This window comes from Cygnus atratus, chromosome 2 (assembly GCF_013377495.2).
Source record: "Cygnus atratus isolate AKBS03 ecotype Queensland, Australia chromosome 2, CAtr_DNAZoo_HiC_assembly, whole genome shotgun sequence".
NCBI lineage: Eukaryota > Metazoa > Chordata > Aves > Anseriformes > Anatidae > Cygnus > Cygnus atratus.
This window is the reverse complement of record NC_066363.1, coordinates 44,588,699-44,616,310: the sequence shown is the minus strand read 5'-3', so window position 1 is coordinate 44,616,310 and position 27,612 is coordinate 44,588,699. Positions and strand designations below refer to the sequence as shown.

General features: G+C 46.5%; 1 protein-coding gene across 2 annotated transcripts; it reads right to left on the bottom strand.

Moving 5' to 3' along the window:
• POMGNT2 (protein O-linked mannose N-acetylglucosaminyltransferase 2 (beta 1,4-)) lies at positions 1 to 27,612 on the bottom strand. Of its 2 annotated transcripts, XR_004779175.2 has the most exons (6): positions 27,484 to 27,612; positions 25,422 to 25,521; positions 23,100 to 23,214; positions 22,945 to 22,993; positions 21,625 to 21,805; positions 20,478 to 21,009 (listed from the first exon to the last, which is right to left on the bottom strand). XR_004779175.2 is itself a non-coding variant. In XM_035549842.2 (3 exons), exon 3 carries the CDS (start codon positions 2,202 to 2,204, stop codon positions 468 to 470), a length of 1,737 nt encoding a protein of 578 aa, XP_035405735.1. In that variant the 5' UTR covers positions 2,205 to 2,296; positions 25,422 to 25,521; positions 27,484 to 27,612; the 3' UTR covers positions 1 to 467. The 2 variants fall into 2 exon arrangements, 1 of the variants encoding a protein (XP_035405735.1); XM_035549842.2 differs by lacking the exons at positions 20,478 to 21,009; positions 21,625 to 21,805; positions 22,945 to 22,993; positions 23,100 to 23,214 and adding an exon at positions 1 to 2,296.

The following is a 27,612-nucleotide window of genomic DNA, read 5'->3' as shown; positions in this document are numbered from 1 at the left end:
GAGGTTTACAGCAATTTAATGAAAGCTCTCATACCAAACCTTTAACTCAAACCTACAGACAGAGTTATTGAAAAAAATAACTTACAATGAAAAAGCTGATGAGAATTGCCCACCTAGCCATGGAATTAACTGCGGATTAATGCTGTGCTTAGATACTCACTACACAATAGAAACAAATTCAAATCACGACCGAGGTACACACAATTCGCTTCCATTCTGTTTTCAATTACATGTATTCATCACATAATCTGACCTCTGGAAGTTCTCTGAAGAACAGTTCTTTTTTAAACACTCACTGGAAATAAATACCATTTAAAGAACACACACACACAGAGTGCAATCAAATGGACACTTAGGCACTGGTACAGCCTAGTCCTCTTGAGCCCTCTACAAACTACAGGACAGTAGGTTTTTAAACCACAGATGGAGCGGAGAGCAGGACAGAGCTGTCCAGGTAGCGCGACAGGTTATGTACTACACAAGAGCACATCTGCAAAAGGTCCCAGGAGATTTTTGTTGAAGATGCAGCGTATCCACACCAGGTATATGGTGAAGGGCTTAATGTTTTCTGAGAAGGTGTGATTCTGATGGGACAATATATAAGGCATGTAAGTGTTTTCCCCTTGCTCTTGTATCCACACTTCGTATTTCACTTCTCTGACCTTCAGATACTTAAGGTTCCAGGGGATCTGCCAGGACACAGAAAGCTTAGCTTCACTCGTGCCCTGGACGGAGGCTTGACACTTGGCATCCCTCACCTTGCCAGGGTAGAGGCTCCCAGACCACTTCTGCTTCTTGGGCCCAGGCTTAGATTTCACAGTCTGCCTGATCACTTGGATGAGGGAAGGGATGTCCACCTTCGTGTCCTGGTAGGCACGGAACAGCCACTCGGGGTTGCGGCAGCAGAGGTGCCGTGGCACCTCAGTGCTCTTAATGATGCGCTCTTGCTCAGCTTTGTCCAGATGAGCAATCCCACCCTGATCCCAAGGTCTGTCGGGGTAGGTAACGGTGTCTTCCCTGGCGGTGTTCTGCCAGGCAATGTACTGCAGGTCCATGCCAGGAAGGGTTGCCAGGGTTTTGTAAGGGGTATAGTGTTCAGGGTTGATAGCATAAGGGAAGAGCTCCACCACCGTGGCACCTCTCGGCAGGAAGAGAGACATGACTAATTGGGCCCCATGCATGCTGACCAGCATGGACGCGTTGCTGATCAGCCGGACGATGTCAGAAAACGAATGCTCCTCCAGAGAGACGGTAATGGTTTTCATCTGAAACTCCTGGGCGAGTGCCAGGATTAGTTCTGCCTCATTTAGGATAAGTCTGTTGATTGTTCGACTGAACACGACGATGTACTCCTCACTGGAGCTCTCCTCCAAGCTGACGTTCAGCTTCTGCATCATGAATTTGGTGAACTGCCTGATCTCGTTGCCAGAAACCAAGATGTTGGCCTTCGGCCCTTGTGGCTGGACAAATCCGTACTGGTACCAGGTGGTGATTTTGGAGAGTCCCACGTACGATTTGGTAAAGCAGAGGAGCCTGCCCAGGGTTTTAAGCTGCTCCCTGAGGAGCGGCTGCTTGTTACTCAGTAACTTGTAGAGGTCAAAATGAACACCTTCACTCCACCCTTCCATGAAGAAGAGCCGTGCCTCCGGATCCAAATCAGTGAACTGCTGCATGGTGTAATAGATGGGGAGGAGGTCGTCATGAAAGACGTGCATCAAGTTGTCTGGGTTGAACCTGTTAGCGATCAGCGCCACGTCGGGCACGAAGACCGGCTTTGGCATAAACTTCAGCGCAGCAGCGGGCAGCTCCACGAAGTTGAAGTACTGGGTGTTGTGATCTTCCACCGAGGAGAGGTCGAGCAGCGCGGGCTGGAACCTCCGGGAGCCCAGGTTGGGCAGCATGACCGAGGAGTTGCTGTGGAAGTAGACGAACTCCTCAGCCTCAGTAGAGTAGCAGAGGGACTCGAAGCGGCAGATGCGGTCGGTGTGCATCCTGCCAGTGCACACCATCCTGGTCCCATCCTCCACCAGCGTCTGGAGAGCCGCATGGTAGTCGATCTGGACCTGAGAGAGCTCCTGAGACTGACGCGTGAGGACCAGCTCCTCTTCGACCATGAAGACATGCTCTCGCAGCTTGATGTATTTCCACAGCACGGCAGCAAGGACAGACACGAGCAGGGCATTAAACACAGCTGCTATGTTCATTCTGTAGCTAGGTCCTAGCAAGATGACAGGTGGGGAATGCAATGGAGAGGGAGCACATCATTAACACTCCTTGACATGGTGAAGGCAAAGACCTGTGGAAAATAAAATAAGAAAGGAACCATTTAAACATCAGGTTTATAGGCCTATCATAATTCATATTTTATGGACTATTCAAGAGGGTTTAGGCTTTTTTCAGCATTTTTTCCGCTTCCAGGGAACGAGCGAAAGGAAGAAAGCGTGCCAATGCAGTACTTGAAACGAGAAAAAGAGAGAAAAAAAAAGTCTGAGGATGAGCTCTATGAAGCTTTGTCAGAAAAAAAAAAAAGTTATCTTCCCTGGGACTTTGGCTCACTCGTTTTTTTTGCAGAGCAGTCCAACAGCCGGAGGAAAGACAGCGCTACAACCTCTGGGCCACTCACAAAGGACTTGGGAGAGCCAGCTCCTTTTCCTGATCCTTGTGCCCAGCCACGTTTATCCAATTCTGCCTCTCTCCTCAACTGTAATTAATAACAGTTAACAGCAGTACAAGGAGCATTGCCAAGTACAGATTTTGATACACCCCATTCCGACTTGAAATGTGAGCTGGTGAACATAATACTCAGGTTTATTTTACTGGGGGTGGAGGAGGACTTGCATGTCCACGAACCGCCCGGCGGGAGACTCCCGGGTCACTCAGCCATTTCTTTGGCTGCAATCCGGGATCAAAGGCCAGGAGCTGCCGTCATCTTCCAAAAGAAATGCTGTCATCGGAAAGAAGAGAGCTGTGCTCTTCACGCGAGGAACTGATGCTTTATTAAAGCAATCAAGCCTTCATTTAGTGAGCGCCTGACTTGTGCCAGCATAGCCAACCCTAACACAAAGGCAGCAATACCTTTCAAGTGCTTCCAGCATCGGTGTCTTCCCATTCCAACCCAAGAATCTCTTCTGTGCTGCTACATGGCCTCCCTGTTTCTTTTCCTGCTCTGGCAGGGATCCTGCCGCTGTTCTCCTTCTGTCTAGGAACGCTACTGGCTTGTGTAAGAGCACTGATTATATTTTCTACTGTGAACTTCAGCTGAGATATCGATTCACCTACAGTATTCATGGGCTCCGATTTTCATTACGCATCAAGGTTCGCTGCTAGCCAGGCTGTAGATAACTGCAGCCACGACTCCTGGGGAGCTGCAGGAAGAGACATTTCTCATCGGCACGCCCCTGATTAGTCTGTTTCTAATTGCAGTTTTTAAACTCCTAGCAGCAATTTAAACTCCCTTTGATGCAAGTTTGGAGGGAGGGGAAAAAAGCAATGTCTCAGGCACGCGCTCTGACATCCCAAGCAGTGGTCCCTTAGAATTTTAATCCAGAGATGCTTGCTCTTATATGCCAGGGAGAAGACAGAAAGGTGGATTTAGGACAAATGCAAACACTTCTCTGCTGTCAAGGGAGTTTGTTTTTTTTTTTTTTAAAAGAGATATTGCAGCCTGAAAGATTGATCCTGCAATGTGGTTCGCGCAATTTGGAATTGAATGGAGAACCGTTCATGGAATTCAGTGGGGTTTAAAAGGGATCCCTTCAGCCTGCGGGATCCCTGTCTGAAGGGAGAGCTGAAAACACCTGGGAGACTGAATAATGCCGGAGAAGCGAGTGCTAGCTGCAAGCCGTGCAGACTCGAGAGGTGGTCCCTGGGGAGCTGAGCAACAAATTCATTTCAATTTTGGAGCAGCTGTAACGACTCAAATGAAATAGAAATGAAGTCCACCTCCTTTGGCAAGTGGTCTGAAAAACTGCTTTGTTTAGCAACTCCCTAAAAGCAAGCAGTGAATTTAAAAGGTGCTATTTCAACTTCAGCCATGGAAAAGGAAGGGGGAAGGGACACAGAGCGGTCATATGGTCATCTAATTACCAGGGCAGGGTCAGCTCCCCCTAAACCACCCCCAAAAGGCGCTCATCTATCTCATTTTTAATACTTATCAATCTCTCCTGCCAAGGCGTAGCAATAAAGGCATGAGGGATTAGCACAAACTCTTTCCCAACACTCAGCCTTAATCTCCTCTGTGGCGATTTAAATCTGATCTTGTCCCGGGCGCCACAGATACCTGGCCCTGACGAACAACAGCTGTCACATCACGTTTCCATCTTTTCTCTAGAGCAGGGGACGACTGCTGCTCCTGATGGCTTTGCAGCCACCAACCATGGCTGTCAGCCCTGAACGGCAACATACCGGGAGCAGCAGCACATCACTCGGTGCTGTACTACACCAGCTGTAGCATCCATCAGGCCCACCAGGCCCAGTTAAAGCAACCAAATCAGTTTTCAGGAAACCAGCCTATCCTATAATTTGGGTTTTTGATGGGGACATATCTTACTTTGTTGGTATCAGATTTCCGGAGCTTCTTTTTTCTTCTTCACTCTCACTGAAAGACAGCCTCTGACACCATCCACCTCTCCACTGCTGACTTCTAACCTTGGGAGCGCTGCTTTAAATGACTTCAGCATCACCAAGGAAAGGACTGAGCCCAAGCAGCCACATGCAAACCTTGCTATCCAGTACACAGGGAGCAGGAGGGGAGAACTTGAACGATCAAATCCCCTGCCACAAGCACACACTTCACACGGAGGCCAGTCTGTGGGCATCAGGAAAGTCACCTACTGCAGTTCAGAGGCACCAAACGTCTCCAAGATCAGCGGAGTCGATGAGAGTTGCAAGAACTTGGCAGAGGGGGAAAACCACACGGCCTTTTATTATTCCAGCCTGGCAGGGAGCGCGTGGGTGTTTCAAGGCATTAGAAGCCAGCAGTCATAACACATCCCTGACGCCACCTGCGCTCCGTGGGCATCTCGGTGCTGGAGAGCTCCACCAAGCATTACGAATCCCGTGGGCCAGGCAGCCCGCTCTAATGTTTCACCCCTGGCTGATTTGTTCTCTCCCCTCCGGCCCCAGGGGAATTGGGTAAGAGGCACTTCAGAGAAGCAGCCTGATGGATGCGGCCTGCGCTCGGAAGTTAGCAGTTTCCATCTCAGGCCCTGCCACGGCAATGCCCGCTAAATGGCTACAAATGAACAACTCAGCTTTTTAATAAAAAATCACCTGCAAGGCCCTCCTCCATCTCTTCCCCGGCTGCAGTTCTTGCAATCACTTCAGCTAAGTGCAAGGAAGTGAATGTGCTTTAGCTGACCAAGTGTCAGGAATAAATATTGAAAGCTAGCAGCGCTGAAGGAATTCATCTTCGGTCTTGCTTCTCGTTGCTGATCCGTGGATCTTGGCTCACGCTGTTTTGCTGAGAGCTGCTTTGGATGGAAGGGAACAAGGGAAAACGGACAGGAATGGGCTGTCACAGGCTGAAATGAAGAGAGAATTTCACAGGCACTCGGGGAACGGTCTTGAATCTTTGCTTGTTTTCCCACATTTTATCATCCGCTCTTTTTATCTGATGCCTGCAGCGAACACCTCGGGGAACTAAAACCTTCGGGAGTGGCAGAACAAACAGGAGCACGCTGTCCCACCTGTTTGCTCTCAGGGACCCAGGAGAGGCTGCAGCAAAGGGGCAACGGCAAACAATCAATCTCCACGTCCCCTGGTTCCTCAGTGACCCCAGGGTGAAATCAGGCAGTAAGTGCTGCCAGCAGCAGCAGTCCTGGGATGGGAAACTCGCTCAGTAGGCAGCAGGTAGCTCTGAAACAGGTGAAAGCATTCAGTCCTCCACCTAAAGCGAGCTGCTTCACGATAAGCTGCCCTCTGCCCTTATCCCAGCACACTCGCCCACCCTCTCACCTCCCGGTGAGGCTGGGATAGCCACTGCTTAGCCCCACATGAGCTCCGCATCCCATGTACCAAGGAATTCACATGGACTGGCTTTTTTTTTTTTTTCCCCCCACTCTGTTTTTCATCAGCTCTTCTTTGCTCCTTTTCCAAACGTGATTACAGGCTGGAAAGGCACACCCCATTTCCTTCCTCCACCCCCACTCACTTAGCAGAAAGGTCTCAGATTCATCCTCTGGGCCCAGCTGCTGCTCCTCTGGGTAGCCCCGAGCACTGGCGAGCAGGTAAAGCCTTCAGGAGCACGCAGCAGGATCTGCGGGCACCCTGGCAGGGACTCGGCACTACTTGCGGGTCTGTGGTCCTCTCATCGAAGTCTGGACACAGTCACACCTTCCGCTGGCCAGGTGATGTGCTGAACATCCTCAGGAGGTGGGAAACCACCGGGAAGCATAGATGGAGAAGCTGTTCATCTCTTCGTAACACATAGAGAAGACCGGAGGGGGTGGGATGGGAGAGATGAACTTCTGCTACTAGGCAGCTGGCATACAGGACTATGTGTATTCGTTTAAGAGATGAGTTCTGTTGTTCTTTTTTTAATTGTGAAGCTAGGGCAGGATGAATCACTACTCCAAAGCTGTTAAAATGATGGATGATGTTTTAAACCTCTTGTCCATCTCTAAAATCTTGTCCATTATTAGTTAGGTAAGAAATTAGGAGAAAAGCTACAAAATCCCCCAAAACACATACACGGCTAAGACTCCCAGAGGAACAAACCAAGAGGTTGATGAGGAAGAACAAGGGTCACCAGCAGGTCTAAAAGGGGACCTCCTAGCCCTGCAGGACATGACATAATGCCAAGTTCTTCCACTCAGGGGAGAGGGCAGTAAATGGGCAGGTGCGCCACCCGGACCCTGCTGGCAACAGAGTGGAAGGGGACGAGCAGATATTCCCACACCGAGGACGTTTTCCCCATTACTGCTCCCTTCCCCCAGCTCCTTCTCCTGCTCGGCTGGCTTTCCGGGCCCGGCAGACGGAAAGCAAGGAGTGCCAACGTGACATTTCACACTCCCCCTGCAAAATGCCTCCCGTTCCTTCTCCCGTCCCTGCTGCGAGAGGCTTAGCTGGGGATGCAGCGTATGTAATGCATGCAGTCTTAAATACCTACTTCATTCATGCTGAAAGCAGAAGTTGCTAGAAGGCAACTCTCCTGATTGCAAGGAGGGGGAGTTGGGATCCGACAGCCAAGAATTGGCTTTTATTCTCATCTCTGTCACAGATTTCCTGCAGAACCACCAGCGAGTCAATCCCCACAGCCCAAAAGGCTGTTATCATCTTATTCACTGTATTTGTTTAATGAGATACATATATCTTTCACAGCACACATCACATTAAAGAAAGGATGGTACACTGAATGATTGATATACTGGAACATTTTCTTTGTAAAAAGCAGCCAAGTGTAGAAAGGCTGACTTTTTTAAACAGGAAAAGAGCCGATTCTTGAAGGGAACAAACGCAGCAGTTAAAGCTACAAATAGCATTAATGAAGCCTGAGACAAAAAGAGGATATGAAAAATAAGAATACCTTGACTCTGTACTCTCAAGTGGAATTTAAAAAGCAGAGCTGTAACCAGAAAAAATAAAACCAAAACATAACAACAACAAAAACCAACTTTCACAAAAACTTTAGCTGTCTATGGACAGCTGTAATCAAAATCAGGTTTAACTTTAGTTCTTATGGAATAGTAGTGTAAGTCAGGAATAGAAAGCAAAACTGTAAGCCTTCCATACACGACCATGATCAAGGAGACTGGGGCTCTGTGCCATGGTCCCTACTGCAAACATACCTTCAGTATGAGCAGGAGAATATTGGTGGCTACTGCACACCTACCCGTTGTGCTTATCGATGGAAAGATCTACCTTTTTTTCCCATTTAATTTCACAGTCAGTGAGAGCTGGAATAGGAAGAGATTCAACCTGACTTTCAGGTTGATCAGAAGCCATTAATTTAACATTTGTTGACACCGCTGTCTTGATCTACAAGAGAACAGGTAATAAAACAGTAATTCCAACAGTACACAGCCAATACTTGTAAGTAAACCACAGAAATGAGCTAAAAGTAGGAAATTATGAAGAATACTTCTTGGGCTTTTAAGAACCACTTTTCTACGCTCTCTTCTCCAGCCAGGAAGACATGAGTACTAAATCCCTTCCCCAAACAAAATGAACCCCGACCAATAGAAAATTCCCCTAAGTAAGATGCATTTCTGATGGAGAGAAACAAGGTTGAGGTGGGAGATGAGAAAAATGAGCTAAAAAGAAAAAAAAAAAAAAGTACTTCTCTCAGCCCCCAAGTCTTTACTTTCATCCGACAGCCCCAGACCTAAAGATGAAAACTGAAGGTACTCAAAATATCCACGGCCAGCCAGAGGAGGAAGCTTAGCAGACAGAGTTCATTTCAGTTGATCTTTGCATATCTGAGTATCCTACTGAAACCTCCTGGGTTATGTTGGTAACAGCACTGGCATATGAGTGAAAAAATAAAGATATCCTTCTGTTTGGTCTCTTGCTTTCAGTCTGCAAGCAAGACACCTTTGTCAAAAAGAAAAATGTGTCGGAGAGCAGTAGTTTTACCTTAACTCAGTGGTCCACCTACAGCAAAAATTGAGTGGGGGGTGGCTGAGGGTAAAATTTACCAATGCTGCAGAAGTGAATTTAAAAGAACGTGATGCAAAATCCTGGAAGTACTGAACAAGATGAGCCTTAGCCACTCCAACCACGCCTTTGGGCTTTAGATGCAACTTGTTATTCCTCTGTATCCCTTCTTTCCTCCTTCTCTGAGGGGCAGAGTACCAGTGTTATTTGGATACTGGGACTGGTGCTTAGCAGCATGTACAGCCTGAGCTCTCCCCGCGTCCCACCAGCGTGGTCCTGAGGCCGCTCCTGGGTGCTACAAATTCTAAGCAGGGGCCGAAAAGACCAGGAGCACAGCAGAGCCAATAAGAGCAGTGAAAATCTTGGTTACCACAGGCTCTACAGTATCGTATCTTTAGGGGAGAGTAAAGAGAAATTAAAATAAATCCATCCCAAAGCAGCCACTATCCAGTAAGACACATATTTCTGAAAACCCACAGAATTTAGTCCAGATCAGAGCTGTTTTTCCCCGTGAGACTTTTGTTTAAGGCGATAGAGCACGCTGCCAGCCAGACAAAGAGGGGCTACAAAGACCTGGATTACGAATGAACTACTGACCTCCTTCCCACGCAGGCACACCCACCGAGGAAAGGTTCGGCGTGAAGCGTGCGAGGGGGGCAAGGAGGCAGAGTGCAAAGCACATGCTGAACCCCCCCCCCGAAGTACACTGCAGCCAGGAGAGCCGAGAGAGATGAATTCAGAGCCGCACAGCAAGCAGAGCACAGTTACAGCAGCACCCAGCACAGAAAGACATTAATTCAGAGCATCTGCACCCTTTTTAACCCTGGAAGCACTACCGCTAGCAGGTTAGTGTTTCAGCACATGCATGCATACCTGGTGTTGCTAAATAAAAGGAAATGCTATCCGGTGCCTCTCTTTCAGTGGAGAAAGGAAGAAAGAAGACACCTTAAAGCTACGTTTTGCAAGGGAACGAACACTCCCCACTCCTCTTCTTTCCCCACCACCAGGAAGAAAGGAAGGAAAAAAAATAAAATCGCATCCACCAGCTCTCGGCATGGCAACCCGTGCACCATCTGCAGCCCGAGCTACCTTTCTCCCCCAGGTCTGAGCATGCTCCGTGTGCCGGCGGTGTCCTCTCCCTCCAGCTGGCTCACCTCAATTTGTTAGCCTCCCGGAGGTCAGCCTTGCATGCAGGATGATTTGCTGCAGTGTTCCTGCAAATCCCCAAAGGGCGGCCGCGCTGGAACAAACACCCTCGCGCTGCCTCGCGGAGCAGAGCGCGTCCTGGGAGGCAGACGGCACACGGCTGTGGGGACACTGATTTTAGAAACGCTGCTTTTGGGTGTTATTAATGCTGCTTTTGGGCATTATTAATGCCAATACTACTCCGAACACTTCGCACCGAAGGACAAGACAATAGGAGAGGAAGGAGAAAAATGCCCCTCGCTTGAGGATGCGAAAGCCGTCCTGCATGCTTTCTAGCAATTCCCTTGGCACCGGGGAAGCAATTTCCTAGCTGTGATGGTCAGCAAATGGCTTAGTATTGAGCAGTGGCGTGAGTGCCCTCCTTCAGAGATCGAGGGAACCGTCATTTTGCAATGAAGTTATCTTTTACGGTGGAAACAGTAATTCCTAAATACAAAGGCACAGAAATGAGCTGGGTTTTTAAGAGAGTGTCTGTCTGCATCCAAGCTGAAGGTCACGAAGGTAGAAGTGCCTGACACCAACCTCAGCAGCACAGCTTGAACCTGTGGGGGCTGAGCAGGGTTTTAAGACAGCAAAACAGGCAGCCCTGACTCAGAGCATCTCAGTTCCCAACCCTGCAGCTAGATCTACACACAGGACCAGAAAAGCATCCCAGTTCTGCCCACGGCACTCACCAAAAGGTTCACAGCAGGAATGCTGAGCACAGGTGAGACTCTTACAGGTATTAGGAGCAATATCCCAGCCCCCCAGGGATATACTTGCAGATATATTGCAGAACATGAGGCTTGCTGCATGATGTGTCTTGTTGATTAGCTGGGAGGCTCTTTGCCCTTAAGTGAGACTTAGCAGGTGTACTAAGAATGATGAAAAGGAGGAAAAGTTCCTTAACGCCCACGTGCATGCACACGTCCACACAGACACTCTCAGATGAAGAGCAACCATTTCACATAATGAGAAACAGAAAAGCATCCGTGGGTTTTTGTTTGTGGCAGGAATTACTCTCGCTGACAAAATGAAGAAGTTTAAATGACCCTGCATTAAAAAAAAAAAAAAAGGCCATTAGATAAGATAGGGGGTATTCAAAACTCTACACCAGGAGAGCTTGGCAGCTACAAGGGTTAGCACGTAACCTAAACTCTCATGTTAAGTAACCACCATGGGTAAGCACAAGGCATCCCCAGGAAGATCGTGACTTGGCCAGGATGCCAAGGGCAGGACACAAGACCACGAGCCTGAATACAGCCACAGCCGGGGAAGCTGGGTGTCATTCGGCACCAGGCATGCTTAGAAATACACCAACACCACAGCATATATAACCTGGGGTTTCTGAGTGCCAGTTAAAAGCCAAATACAGAAGAAAAATAAGCTGAAAGAAACAAAGAATGAACCCAAATAACATTCTGCAAAATCGACAAAAGATTCTTCACAAAGCTAGACCTTCAAAAATGAGCCTGCCAACATGATGAATAAACAGAACCACGGCATCTACTAAACTAGGGCATCACAGAAATAAAACAGACATTTTCTCATCTCCTGCTCTGGAGTGCCATTTTTACACCTCTGCCTTCTCTGTACAGAACGAGCAAAACGGTTCTGGCCAACTTGGAAACATCATAAACCACTAGGATTAAGAGGACAAGGTGCCATCAACTTCTTTACCCCCTTTTCCAGGCCTATACCACCTCAAGGAGGGCTCTGAAGCCCTCTACAGCACGAGCCCATGGCCATCCTCTTCCTCAGGGGACACAAAAAGGGACACCGGTCAGCCACAGCTCACCTGGGGGAAATACCTAACTCTGGTTAGGGACTTCATTGGTGGGACCCCTGGCAACCCGGAGATGCCACGCAGGGCTCCTTTTCTGAGTTAAGCTTTGATTTTAATGGAGAAGAAAATACAACGTTTACAGACCGGTCTTTTATTTATGAATAAGCTCCTTCTCTGCTCCTGGAATGAGGTACGTGCACAGATTTCACAGGTACAATTTCTCACATCGCTTTCAGTTGGACGGTTTAATCCCAGTCCTGGAAAGGGCTCCGCAGTCAATCTGTCACACCACTAGGTAATTGAACATACTTTTTTTTTTTTTTTTCCTTCTAAGGAAATAATCAGATAAATCCAACAACTCTGAAACAATAACTAGTTGTCAATTACTACTGCACTATAACACTTAGTGCGGCAGCCCCAAGCTCTTTCCAAATAATCAGCACCACCAGCCTACTGCAAGTCAGCTCTGAGCCAAGGCAACCTATTCAAACCTCACTAGGGAGCTGGATAAATATTTAATGCACCTCAAAGTTGCAACCTCCAATACCAGCACCACAAAAGAAAATGAGTTAACATTTTGGAACTCCTACAAAGCAATACAGAACAACCAAAACTCGTCAAGCTAACAAAGAAGTCTGAATAGACCCCTTTTGGTGTAGGACTGACAAACAGCAGGCAAATTAGTATTTACTGAATCTTTGCCTTGCACGTGTATGTTGCAGGGGTGCCTGCATCACTCCCAGTTACGACATTTATTATTTATAGGCCTAGAAGTATGCTCTATAAGAAATTGTTCTTCCTGCAGTGCTTTTCAACCAAAAGTACATCTCAGTTTGAAAGCACAAAAAAATTAATGCCTGAGCTGACAACAAAAGCCTTTGTATGAATAAACATGCAAGGCAACAGAAGAAGCACTGCATTTCTGGATACCAAGAAGATCAGGACTCCACACTCGGAGGACGACATTTTGATTCTGCAGAAGCTAGAGCTAAAACTGATGTCAAAAAGACCAGGACTTCAGCCAATCACTGAAAAAATCCTCAACAATACATTTTGACAGGGGGAAAGGTATTTTCTGACGAGTAACTCAATGTCCAAAGCCCATTTTGCTCAACTGCTTCAAACAAGACATACCCCCAGGCTTACAGGAGATGTAAGATGCAAATTTTACACCTTTATAAACCTAATACTGATGGAAGTATGATCAAACATTTCACATGTACACACTTAGGTTATACGTCTCTACATCAGCCTGAAAAATTCACAGATATTTATTCTTCTCCTCCATAGGCACGTGCATATTTTATATATATATAAAGCATGCACCTGTCATGGAAAGGTACACTAGCTCGTGACTACTTGAAATTAGACAATGCTGCTATGGTTTAGGGAAACTGAAGGGCCTCACCATGGTGTTTCCCACAGCCCACTACCTGTTCAATGTTTTTGCTCAGGCAGTGGTAAGATCATCTGTCCTCTGCCAGACTACACTTCAATATTAGGCCTTTATCATCACAACATCACCTAAGAAACACACCTCCCAGTTTAAAGATGTAAAGATTGTAATTGGCAAAGAGATCTGGGTAGGACACCACACCAGCAGCCACAAAGATGGGAGCAGCTTCCTGTGAGAAACCCACAAGCAGCCAAACCCTCTTGTGTACCCCAAGGTTGTATTCAACTCCCCAGGCTCCAGGGCTGAGGACAGTAGTTAGGGTCTCCACGATGAAAGGTGACAGTTTAAGCATGCTAAAGATCAAAGGACAGGGAGGACAAAGGTATCAGACCCACTGCAGCCACAGCTCAGCCTGAAGCCGGAGGCCCTGTCAGCATGGACCCTGAGTCCCTTCTTCCTGTCTGCTGAGACAAATGGGGTAGTCATAACCAGCAAGTCTCAGAGAGGTCTCAGGACATTGAGATGCTAGCACTACAACAAAAAGAAACAGCTCTTGAAAGGAAAAACATCTCTGAATCTGAACATCTTAGTTGGGAGGTTGGGGTATACAAAAGGAGAGAAGTAACAGAGAAATAAAACTTGCCTTTTAGGCTAAGACCAGAATTCTCAGGCACTTTTATGGATACGTAGGAGTAAACATCTAACAACCACGTGGAAGTATCTGAAGGACAGGGGTTAAGACCTCCAGGCATTTCACTGCCTTGGCTGGATTACGCACTCACTTGTAAGCGGGCTGCCCTTGCTCCAGTACTGATGAGAACATCTCTGCTCACCAGCAGGATTACAGCAGGACCATTCCCTGCAGCTGCCTTTGCCCTAAGCTTCTACTGCCTGCTAAGTTCAGAGGCTTTGTGTCTTTCTAACAACCCTGGAGAACCAAAACCCACAAAACAAAGGTACGGTACTTCACGGAAAGAACTCCACAAGGAGGCCGCAGCAGTGCCTACACACTTGATCAAAATAGGAGCTTCGATCCAAGCTGGAGCGTGTGCTTCAATTAGCCGGTCCCTGACAAATGCCTGGGGGTGCCTCGCACAGCAGCATTGGCAGGAATGTAGTTTAGAGCCAAGGCAAAGGAGAATCTAAATCAAATCAGGGGAAATAAAAAGATTTACTGCCATTTTGAGTCCCCAAATTGCAAAGAGATCGTTTTATGTCCAATGCCCCCTTCAGGCACACCTGTACAGCACAGCCTTCCATGTTAAAGGGAAGCAGCCAGCACGTAACCCAACCCCATTCATACGATTGCAGCGTAACTAACGGCTGGCAGGAGCACAGTACGACTGGATATCCCCCCCTTTAGTGCAACCATTTAGACTGGTGCTCTGGGAGCATAAAACATGCCCGTTCTGGGTTGGCAGCACATCCCAGAGGCGCTAATATCCACACGAAGACTCTGAACAGAGCGTTAAGATCTCATGAATCATCTAAAACATCTTGGAGCAAACAGAGGGTGCTATCTGACAGCACGGGCCATAGGCCTGAAAAATATCTTCTGGGCACTTTAAACGCTTCCCCCAAATTGTTTTTTGATTAGTACTTAAATACCCGGCTCTGATTTTCCCCGTGGAAAAGGCCAATTCTTACCTCGTCTCTCATCTGATTACAGTATCATCAGAGGGCCCAGCCGAGCAGTAGTTACTTATGGCTGTGGGCCAGGCATTTACTGTTTCAAATGCTGCTCTGAGGGCTGGCTACCGCTGCTACTGACAAGAGGGAGAGAAGAAAGCAATATGAATCATCTTTCTCAGCTTCAATGTGAACCGCCGCACGCAATCGGGGAAGTGTGATGAATACATTGAGTAACTTGTACAAAACCATTCCGGGTCCTCCAGGTGTCATATGCAACAATTTACAGTTCAATAGCTAGGAAGAACTTCTTCGTGCCCTTGGCAGCCAGAAAATTCATGGAAGGACTATTGAATCTAGGCTGATTTGTCAAGGGCACAGTAGCAAGAGGAAGAAGTTCAAGTCTGATTTTTGTGTTTGTTTGTTTAAGACTTACTGATCTATTTACTTGAAAGGTGACTAAAAGAAGGTGGTTAATTTTTGCCCCGTAAATCCCACCAGCAAATCAATTTGTCATTCCCCTGCAGCCCTCCTTCCCACCCCACCTCTGTGAAGGTTACGACAGCCACATAAAATAGCTGGGATGATACTTAATACAAACAAGAGGGTGAAACTTTCTCAGAAAAGGCAGAAAGTGTTTGCTGGGAGGGTAACCTTCAGCGATGGGACAATCCTTACCCAGCCCTGCTGCAGCAACTCATTTCTGCTCCCTTCCCTTCCATTGGCAAGGTCTGCTGCATCTGTTGAGACAAACGCTGAGACGAGCATTTGGGAATGAGAATCCCTTAAAATAATAATTGAAGGGGTAACCTGACTCACTCAGAGAAGGGCAACATAAGCTGAATAAACCAACTGCTGTTTAAAACAGCTGCATTTAGAAAGACCTGTCCCCGTTGCTGATGTACAGCTCTGGACCCACGCGAAGACATTTGTGAAGCCAAGAAGAGCAGTCTTTCAGCTACTTTGCACTGTGCTTCAAGACATCAAGGGCACTGCAAGCAGCATCCTATGTCAGGACGTGCTTCCCAACCTCTAGACTTCTGCTAGCATTGCTGCTGACGTGGCCGTTCCCTGCAGAAGCTGTCAAGCCATTACAAAAGCCCTGCAGCGGTACCCCCAGCACAGGGCGGGATGGAGCAGGTCAAACCCCTCGCACTCACAAACAATCACCAAGATGAGCCATAGTAAAAAACATATGTATTGTCAGAGCCGTTCTCAGGCAGGATGGTTCCTGTGACCTTGGAGAAAGACAAGACTAAAATATACATATATATACACATATATAAGGCTCAAATATACATATATATATCAGCTGTGGGCAGGCAGACCCACCCTCAGTCCAGAAGATTGGATATGGGGGAAATACATTGTCACAGATCATCCCAGGCAAAACCTTCCTGCCTTGGCTCACCCAGCTCCACCACCTCCATGGCTAAAAGCTATGCTATAAGCTGACAGGAACAGACTGCCAAGGAAGCCAACCCTTCCTCCCAGGCACAGGGATTACAGCCACAGCCACAAGAAGCTCCTCTCGCAACTAGGAAGACTCGATCTGCTCCTTTATTAATGCAGCAACTATCTGAAAGGAGAAAGCACCCAAGTCAGAGGGTGAGCACTGACTAGAAACAGCCATTTTAGTGACTGACTTAATGTTACACAAAATAACCAGTTTCTTTACCATCAAGGCGACAAAATACACTAAAATAAACCCTTCCTCTCTAAGTTATTTGAATGCATTCCATGCTTAAAGACAAGCATGCATTGAAGAGCCCTGTGTTGCAATGGGACAAAGATATGCACATAAATTAAGCAAGGACTAACAGCGCTTTATGAATAATGATTTGACTTTGTGACCTCTGTGCTAAATATGTATAAATATACACACACGCATACAGATATGCACGCACCCATATGTATATGGGTATAATATGCATGTATGAATAGTACAAAGTTCATAGAAAAGTTTACAATTAATATATAGACTATATATTGCTCTGAAGTTCATGACTGCATGAAAAGACAATTAATACTCAGCTTTATAGATTTAAAGAAATTTATTTCGATAAGCTGCTAGCTCTCCAGCTTTAGTTTTATACCTGTGACACAACTGTAACACAGTCAGAAGCTAAGAAGCAGCGAAGCCATATATAAATACGTGTGAAGCTGTCCCAGAGAACCTTACAGGAGGAGGGAAGGGGAGAGCAACTCGAGTCTTCATTTTCTGTTAACTCTCAGGTCTCCGCACGAACATGAGTAATAACCTAAGTATTAAAGAACTAACAGCAAGAAACAAGGAACAGGGGTATGAACAAATCATTAAAAAGTTGTAAGTACCAAGGGCCCTAATTTAGCTATGGGCAGTAAAAATATACACACAAGAAACCACCTCATGTCTCCTCAAAATGAATCTGGTCATATACTTTTAGTGCTGAGTAAGTGACTGCCTCAGCGAGACACCAGTGTCTCTGTTAGAAAGGACAGTATTTCATCTGTGCTCGGAGGTCTGACAACCTATTTACCCAGGTGCTTCTCTCCCTCTTCCTAAAAGAGGAAATTACACAGCAAATTAACTTCTGTGCACCTTTTTATTTTACATCCCTCCTCGTCTCCCCTCCCTTCACTCCTCCCATCCATTGGAATGATGAAGAAAATATAGATAATTCACAATAAAGTTGAAATAAATTCCTAAGAGCAGCAATGTTGGCCTTAGTCTTTTTTGGCTCACACAAGTGACGTTATGATACAGGGAGTCAGTGGAAAATGAAGAAAAGAGGTCCCAAATGTGGTGTCATGCCTTTCTGGAAGAGGCCTTTAAGTCCCCCGAGGCATGGGTGAAAGGCTCCTCTGCCCAGAGAGCAAACACTGGAAATCATTCTTGCTAGCCCAGAGGGATTTCAATTCACAAACCATTAACACCCCACTCAATTTCCATTACAGGTGACCAGCTGGGAGAGGGGGAACGAATAACAGACTAAGACATGAAGCAACTCACCATTAATTCATTTCTAGAGCATCAAAGGCGCATCAGTGACTGCCCCTTGCTATGGGCTGCTGTCGCCTGTGACTAAATTCAACTATCAGCTTGCCAGAAGCAAATGCAAGGCCCCAGCACACTCAAGCCATTTGCAATATAAAGCATTCTTCTTCAGAAAAGGGAGCACAGCCCCTAGCCCAAACTAAGGAGGGCCTTTCCTGGGGCAAAAGAAGGACGGAGCCAGAAGGCTGTGGATTCCCTTAGGGCATTTTTGCAATTGCTAAGGTATTTTACACAGACTGTGCTTAGATGTTTCATTGGTGAGCAGCTTAAGATTACCTGTGTGTTTCTGAGCTTAAAGAAATTGGTGTTTACGCTCTTGTTCTGTCCTGCTCTCAGAGCAGGACACATTCACACTAACACACCCTAGGTGTTATTCAGAGAATGGTACGCACAACTAGGCCCTAAAACATTAGATGAAGTTTTAACCCCCAAACCAATGAAAAACTCACAGGAAGACTGAGAAGAAATGTGGCAGAAACAGCCCAAACAGGCTGGTTTTGAAGACAGGAAGCCCTGAAGAGGGACAGCAAAGCTCTAGAGTCTGTTTATCTTTCAGTGCTAGCCACAAGGCTTCATAAACACATCTTTTAACAAATATATGCCTACTGATGACTATGTTAGAGCATAATTAGATAAATAAGAAAGGTCTTCCTGCGTGCAAGACCACTTCATACATGTCATACAGAGCACAAGTAGGAAACTACTTACAGTTCTTTGGCTTCATGCACGGTTCTAGCATCTATACACCTATAATACCACATACAAAGAAATCTTTGCAACTGAAAAACAAAGCCATATTTATTATGAACAACAATTTATTCTTTGGCAGGTTAGCTAGATGGGACAAACCCCATTTTTTTCCACAAACACAAGACAACTGTTCCCAAACAAGCTTTTATTCCTCTTATCTTTAATCCCTGCCTCCATATATACCGTCCCCACACAAGAACCAAGCAGTCCCTGTGTAACATCAAAATGTCCCCCCTCACCTCTTTTTTTAATCCACAGATGGCCTTCAGAAGATCCAGCAGCTGAAAAAGGGACTCCTGGATCCAGCTGCGTAGAGGAGTCCAGCTGCCAAGGATTATCCAAATCTGTTTCAATTCTATAACACAGAGTCAAATGCCAGGGGAGAGGAGGACACTTGCATGGGTGTTTTGAAGGGAGAAGTCAAAATATTTTATGATGGAAAAAGGGAAATGTCAACAGGTTCAGATGGAAAAATTGTGCAGCACGGATTGTTGTAGGTATGTCAAAGCAAGCTTTGCTGTGTGAGACAGTCAAATGGCAGTGAAAGCTGCAGGCGAGATAGGAAAAGTTGGAGAAATGCTTCAGCTGTTAGTGGAAAGAGCTTTAAGAGCTAAAGGGGCAAATTACTGAGCTACCCATTTACGCAGCATTTCTAAGGAAAACGTCAAAGTTAAGCCCAGTCAATTGTACTTAAGCTGAGGTGTGTTTCTCTCACAAACATAAATAAAACAAACAAACAAAAAAAGAATATAGAAGACATGAGACTAAAATAAAGGGAAGAAAGAAAAGAAATGGATAAGAGAGCAAAAGAAGACACACTTCGACAAAGGATATACACCAGAAAAAGGTGCAACCTTCAAGGACTGCTTCAGAGAAAAAATACAAGAGTGGAAGATTATCTTTTCGATCTATATTTATCAGTAAAACACCAAGGGATTTCCAGTCATAACCCTAGGACTGTAGAAAGCAAAGAAAATTGCTTAAAACACGGGAGATGGATATGAGAATTGCAGTGCCAGCTGCAATGTTGCAGGACCAGTCAGAGGTAATTCAGGGAAAATAAATGATGCTATAAAATCAGTGCATCACAAGTCAGTTCCCATATCTCTTCTGGAGGCTCAAGGACACAAGAGGGATGACATCTAACTCAGCACCCCAAAAACTAAATAAATCAGCAATAAAAACATTTCCATTTGTACACACAAATGACGTCTCCCCTCCCAGTTAGAATCAAGCTCAAATCAAGCAGGAAGGGGACAGACAGCTTCACACCAACAGGAGCACGCAGACAGCATCCAGAGCAGAGAACACACTGCTTCCTTCCTCGGGAAGAAAACATGCCGTGGAATTCAAAAGAGCAAAAAACATGTTATGAAAATGAACTAGGGTGGAGAAGAGAAATCTCCAGTCTCTTCCAACACTTCAGCCCCAGTGCGCTGAACCACACTGTGCCAACGTACCACAGCCAGGGTGCTCTGCTCGTGGTTAGCGGACACGGGCAGAGCATGAAAAGTGAGAAGGGGAAGTGCCTGGGTGCACTGCAGGGTAGCAAACGCCAAACCACGAGGGTCTCATCCACATCAGTTCACGCTGCGGAGTCAAGGTCAGCGACGCCCAGGAGAAATACCTGCACTACTCGAGACTGCTCTTCCGGACGGCTGCATAAAGGCTCGTTTCCTTTTCCTCCTTCAAACCACTAAAACAAATTAGTGAGGGCTTTGCCCACCCCACACAGCGTGGTGCCAGGTAGATGGACCCCCATGGGAAGCAATGCTTGTGCTGGATCAGCACTTTCAATCATACATCCTCATGGGCCAGGGATTTGCATTCTTATGCATCTGTGAACTTCCCAGAGCATTTAATTTATCATCCTGCCTGTGTTAAAGGACGGCAACACCGTGCTTGTTTCTCTTGCACCCACTGCACTGCAGAAAACAACAAAACAGATTTCTCAACGGCAAGGTGAAGGACAGTGGTATCCTGTTTCGCCCTCTGATGATTTAGCTGTAGCGTACCATCACCAGGATTGAATGAGAAAAATGGAAAAAGACTCAAACGGAGAAAGAAAAAATGTGGGGGAAAAGGATATTTTACTTGCAGCAACATAAAAAAATATCCATTGCAGATCACATGAAAACAACATTTATATTAAATGTGATCTCTGAAGAACTGACAAGGATAAATCCATGTGCAGTTCCATGTATTTCAGCCTAAATACGGACAACATACATTACTCTGAGTTTATGAAGGGCTTGGTTTTATCAGCACTGTTTATACACACGTTCCTGGTTCATTTTAGACATGGTTTATACTGTACACAAACTATAAAAATGAAATGCATGGCAGTGCAGTTATGTACCAAAGAAACAAGATTAAACCAACAGACTTCAGTGCTAACTGATTTTAAAACCACAGATCCTTGTTTTTTTTTTTTTTTTTTTTTACACATTTTTCTAAATTATGTATGGGCCATGTATCCCTCCAGACAAATGAACACTGATAAATTATGTTCTGTCTCTAGCCAGGCACTTCAAGCAATCTCCACCCTCCCACCTCCTCGTCGCATGAAATAAAGATGAAGCACCGCGGAGCGTCAATCACACCGCAGATCCATCCAGCACCTGCCTCTACCTGAAACAACAGAATACATGTGTCAAGATTTTCATCAGTCTCCGCTATCAGCTGTCCAAATTTCTGCTGCAACGGCCTCAGGCGCTCCCCGAGAGGTTGCTGCCTACTACATGCCCTACACAGTCAGCATTACGCCGGCCTGCATCCAGTTCTTCCCGCAAGTTTCCCCTGATGGAACTGCTCTCCTTCCAGCTGACTTTATCTTTTTACCTCGACAAGTGATTTCGGCTGCGTCTGTGGGCTGCGGCACGTTTAACAAGCAGCACAGCACGCTCCACGACCTCCCCAGCCACACGGCTGCAGGAGCGCTGCCCGCCGTAGCATTAAGACCACCGTGTGCGCCTGAGCACACACAATCCCATTTCTGACCTGCTTCATTACCCTCTTCCCAGCAAGCTCACCCAGAGTTAATGTGTTTAAGGACTGAAGACCAGCCTCAGCTCCCTGCAGCGCTGCCAAACACGTTGCAAGCAGAGAATCTGGCTGTATTCCACCTATGGGGTTTCTGCCCGAGCCCACTTACCTTACCCAATACTCACAAAGTACACAGTCGCAGATCACAGCAAGACACAGGGATTGTTCTTCCCTATATTCATGCCCTAGTGGCCTGCTCACCTTACAAGACGTCTCCCCGCAGCTGCAGAAGGGCATCCATCTCCAGGCCAGGGAGCAACACCAAGGATTACTCAAGGTCTTCACCTTCAAAGCCCCATGGAAGTAACACCTTCCCTTCCCAGGGTAAATTCCAGCTTCACCAATGTTCATGCCACCAGGAGACCCCGTATAACCCCGGGGGCTTTGAGAGGGAGAGGAGACAGAGCCTGTGTTCAGAACTCACACCTGTGTGTGCCTTCGCAGGGCAATCCCTCCTCTGTTCACAAACACCCAAATGTACCTGTACTGTGCTTTGTACCAGTACTATACAAACTGAACACCTTTGAGGTTTAAACACAAATCACCCCTCTATTGATCTAGCCAATTACAAAATGAAGAATGATAAGTTGTGTAATTTGTCTTATCACTGGCTTCATTGCTACTTGGGGCTTCAAATCACGGCAGATAAAATGCAAACCAAAAAATGAGCTGCTGGTAGCACGTTTGGATTCTGGTTTTAAAAGTACATTGCTATTTCTGTCAATGTGTAGGGAAATACAAACGCACTGTACACTTCTGCATCAAAAAATTGCTTTAATTGAGTATTAAGCCAGCAAGAAAAAATTATTGTAGTTATTTCAGAGTTGCTTTGGCACATGTGATTTGTCTGCAAAGGTTAATACTAATATGCCAAAAGTCTTAGACTATTTTACTACAGGATGATTAGGATGTAGAATCACAAAATCAGAGAATATCCCAAGTTGGAAGGCACCCACAAGGATCATCGAGTCCAACTCCTGGCTCCACACAGGACCACCCAAAAATCAAACCGTATATCTGACAGCATTGTCCAAACGTTTCTTGAACTCCAATTTAGGATATCAGGACCCTAATAAAAACTGAAGCATTAAAAAAGAGGGACTGGGGAAGGACTGTTTCCTTCTGTTGAAGGAAAGGCAGTAATCTAATTAAGCGTGAGGGTGCCTACAGATGGAGAGTTAAGGTCAGAGGAAAACTGAGGAACCCAGCGAAAAAGAGATCGATGACAAAACTGGGAGTGGAGTACAAACCTCCCAAGTGTAATTACAGTACCCTAAGTCCACTTAAATGCACTTGATTTCAAGTTCATTCATTCCCCTCTCTTTGTTTAAAAAAAGCCAACCATAGGCACCAGAAATAAAATGCCACCAATCCAAAGCAATCAAGGCTGCATTTTTATGGTTAACTCTGCCCCTCTCCTCTTCCTCTCCAGCTTCCAACTTCCCATCTCAGGGCTGTCAGCAGCTGTCAGCGCATCATATGAACATACAACGTAACTTGAGAGGCAATACATCAGAATACCTAGATGTGACAGCAGCGAATTTCACCAGATGGTCTTGGGTCATATCCACTGATTAAAAGAAAAAAAATTAAAAAAGGAGGAAAACACACATAAAAGAAAACAACACCCCCCCCAACAGAACTTCTGAAGAAAAAAATAAATTTGATATATGTACCATTTCCCCTTTTGTCCTATCCATGCCAGCAGAAGAGATGCACAATAGCTCCACCTCTTGTCCTCGCCAGCTTCTCCTGTCACCAACACCAATCCGTGTATTTCATCCTCCTTCCCTAAGAAGAAGGCATCTAAATAAAGCTGTCACGCCATGAAAAGGCAGAACGTACCGGTAACAATGGTGCCTTCCACCTGAGAAGACTCTTAGTGTTTTGGGCACCAGGTCCTGCTCCAGCATCCTCACTGTCTCTAGCTACACCAAACCCAAGCTCTTCATCCTGGATCACTTTCAATCCCACCATCTCCCACCCTACCCAGCTCCCGGTTGCTCTGGCAGGAAGCTCTGACTCTTCCGATTCAGGCTGCCTACAAACCCCAAAATCAGTTTCTACCAAGAAACTAGACTGATCATTCAACAAAGGAAAAGGTTCTAAACTTAAACGGGTAACGCCTTTTTAATGGAATGCCTTTTGACTTCCAGAAGTCCTTGCACAAATTCTAGACTAAAGATTTTTCAAAACATCAAATTTCCACAGACAGAAAAAAAAAAAAAAAAAAAAAAACGACTTGCTCTTTAATTGTTTTCAACAGAAATACTGTAAAGCTGAAGGCATAAGGATAATATCTATTTAATAGAACTGGTAAAATGTCACCTTCTATTCTGATATTTTAATTATCGCATTAGCAAAACAAAAATACTGCAAATCAAAGTCCAACAATCAGCTGTTTACTTTATTTATTTATAGACATTTCTGAAGCGCTCATCACCATGGTAACCAGGAACCCTTTTTTTCCCCTCCTTGTTCAGAAGAAAAGTTGTAATTTTGAAATGTGATCCTCTGATGGCACAGAACTGATGCGCTATGCTATGACCACTTAGCCAGGTGCTTAAAGTACACGACTAGACCTAAGTCAAAGTCAGAGCGATAGAGAAACAGAGATACATAAAAGGAAAAAAGGAAAGGAATGAGACGCCTGTTAAAAAAGATGGAAAGAGTAAAAGCCTCTCCTATGAAAATTCACAGTGTACTTAGTCCTACAGCAAGTCGTGACCTCCCTGGTGCTTTTTCCTGCAATAGCACGTGACTGGTTCACGGAGCACAGTTCAATTAATCAAGAGCGATCAACAGGTTCCCAATTTATGCCGAAGACACTGGTGAATACTCTCGAGCAAGGATTTCTAAGAGGAGAGCAGCTTACAAATGAGGCTGCGGAGGGTTGCCTCTCTTTTGAGAGCAGAGAAGTCAGGAGCCTCACTTTGCTGCTCACTTCTAATTCCTCAGCAATTAGCCATTATCAAATTCCCACGGAATTAATAGAGCTTTTCAAAAATGCCATCTGCTTACAAAGTATCACAGAAATGAGTAAATTAGAATATTGCTATTCCATACACCATTATAAAATGAGTTACTAGATACGTCATGCAATTGCAGTTTCTCCATGATACTCCTGGTGTGCACAAGCACACAACTACTTTCCAGACCCTCAGAAATGATTGAAATTGTCTTAATATTATTTGTCTGGTTGCTTCCCAGCACCCTATGAAAATATTAGAGATTATACAGACACACACAGAGTAGTATTTCAGATCCTTTGAAAGCTAATGAACTTCTAATGGGAATTATACAAAAAATAAAAAAGAGGAGATTTTTAACCTATTGTCGTTTTGTTATATAAGAGAAATTATCATCAAGATTTCCCCAAGACGCAGGTATTAGAAGAGCTGCCTTCAGCTCTGCATTTAGTTTGATCCTGTACTCTTCATAAACTGACACTGTCCAAAGCAGTTAAATAAGGAGTGTTTGGCTGCTCCTAACCAAACACATAAATCTATATGCAAGACTGGTGGTTATTTTGTAGTCTTTTAAGCCGTTTTCTATATAGGGCAGAAGCCACATGTATGACAGGAGGAAAAGTGACAAGTCTCTCATCTGGGAAAGCACCAGCAGGCATTGTTATCAGAGCAGACCACTTCTTTTAAAGTGGACCGATGAAGCTATTTTTAAGAACAACTAATAACATCACAGAGGAGAATCTGAACTCGGCAAAGGTGAGCTGTGTGGCTCAGTACTCCTGGGAGGCAGCTAATGAAACTGAAGCTCGTCAGACACAGGCTGCATCTAGTAATTGGCTTTGAAAACTCGCAGCTTAAATTCCGCCACGCTGAGTTCAATGCCCAGCTCGCAGCTAGCTCCAGAGCTGAGGGCTGTGTAGCACGACCAAGTGTGAGCAGCTGCCCTCCTCCTGCTGCACAGCCAGGCCCAGCCCGCATGCTTGGAGGGCAGAGAAAGAAACCTGCTTTCTTCCAGCACCTTGCACCTACCAGTTCTCTGCCAGGATAGGAGAGGCAGCTGCAGGACAGTGTTGGAGCCGGCGGTGCACTGACACAGGAGGGAGCACGTCCTGCCACCAGCAGCAAAGGTCTAAAAGAAGAAGGAGAGTCCCACGTCACACATTCACCTAGCAAAGCTAACTCTCGGTCACCACTCCATGCCAAGCATTAACTGTCCCTTAAGCACAACCGCTGGCTTCCCCAGGGAGATGGCCAGCAAAACGGGGGAAGCATCACCCACTTCCACCAAAACCTTTCCTAACCCACTCCTCACCACGCTTTATGGACCCACCAACCCATTCCGCCCACTGCCCTGAACCACAATTCTGTGGTGATCCTGGATGACAACCAAAGAAATTAGCGTCCCACGTGGGGGAAGGCAAAATTTTGCCTGTGCAGCTGAGAACCTGTGACTGGGTTTGAGCACAGTGGTTTACTAATCTCCTTTCCAGCACCTTCTTTTCATGATTCTTCCTGCCTCCCACTGCTTCCTAGAAAAAGCTGCTTCTTCGCGGCCCAGATAGGCTTTGGTTGGAAAAGCCATTTTAAACAGAGGTCAGGTCTTCTGCTGAGAGAAGCCATCTATGGCTCTGTTTATATGAATAAAATGATCACAGAATCACAGAATTGTAGGGGTTGGAAGGGACCTCCAGAGATCATCAGGTCCAACCCCCCAAGAATTACAGTTTTACTAGTGGAGGATCTCTAACGTATGTTTGAGAACACCTCTTGAAGACCTTGCTCTTTTAGCACACGTCAGATATAAATCTGCTAAAAACTCCGAGGAACAGTAATTGAATTGGGGTTGCTGCCAAAGGGAACTGTTTAAACCAACGGCACTTAAAAAAAGACTTTAAAGCAACAATTTTAAGAGAGAGAACAATGGGAACGAGAATGCCCAATTTTCAGATGATTTCAGGGCACCTCACTAAGCTCATAGCGAGATGCGATTCAGGAGCTTGAAAACAACGGGGAAAAAATGCCCATGGAGCCAATCCATTTTGCACATTGCTTAATAGAGAGTGGGCTCTAGGTAACTAGTCCCAAAACATTAACCAGGTACCTCGGGTCTGTGTCATGGCACAAACATTGGGGGCTGGACTCCAGCTTCAACGATAGTTAATTAAAACAGCAAAACCACCATCTCGAAATGACAAACCACTCAAAACGTGCTTTTGCAGAAAAGCAGACCGCGAGGCAGGCTTCCTAGATCTAGTTCCCGAATTTGGCACCCATCACGTTTTTGGAAAGGACACCGCACAGTGAGCACCCCATCTCACAGCTGATGTGTTAGCACCCATCAGATGTGTTTGGGAGCTCTTCTGGTTCCCAGCCACGTCCAGGCTCGAGCTAACGAGCCCATCTATAGGGTCAAGCGCTTTAGGCTCTGAGGCTGCTGTTAAAAGGAGCCGTTACGCTTTTATTACCCAAGCCAACGCGTCCTCCCGGATCAGCAACCGCCGTAAAAAAGTCAGCGTTTGTCAATAGTTATCCAACTACGGCGCTGGTGTGAAAGCACCAATATGTTCCCTGGGTTGTTCAGACCCAGGCGTTATTGCCACCACCGCCACACAAGAGCGCATCTCTCCACGCTCTTTGGAGGCAGCAGCCATTACCTCAACGACACACTGGGGCGTGAGGTTAACCACAGGGGAAAGGACGAAGCCCGGGCGCTGAGAAGCGGATTGATAAGCCGGAGCTGAGAACGTGCATGTGCTCCCAACGGCACCCGCACCACGAACTTTTTCCCCCGCTCACCCAGCACACGGTAATGAACGAGGTGAAGGAGGCGGATAATTCAGCACCTGTACCCGCCGGGGCCAAATTTAGAGGGGCTGGCGAGCTTGCGAAGCCCAAGCCAGGCACCCGAGGGGGGGGTGGGTTCCCGACTACAGCTGCCCGGGGAAGGCAGCGAGCCCCGGGGTCGTGCCTGGAGCCGCCACCGGCTCCCGAGCCCCTCACCCACCAGCCCGAGGTTTCTCCCTCCCGAGGCTCCATGTCCGAGCCAGCCCTGCCCGGGGCTCCCCCCTCGTGCCGTGCCGTGCCCGCTCACCTGCCTTCGGCGGCTGCCACCGTCCCAGCCCCGCCGTGCCGTGCCGCCCCGACCGCCCCCTCCGGCGGCAGCAGCGGGAGGCGGCGGCCCCTCGCCCGCCGCGCTGTGGAGCCCGGCGGTGGCGGCGGC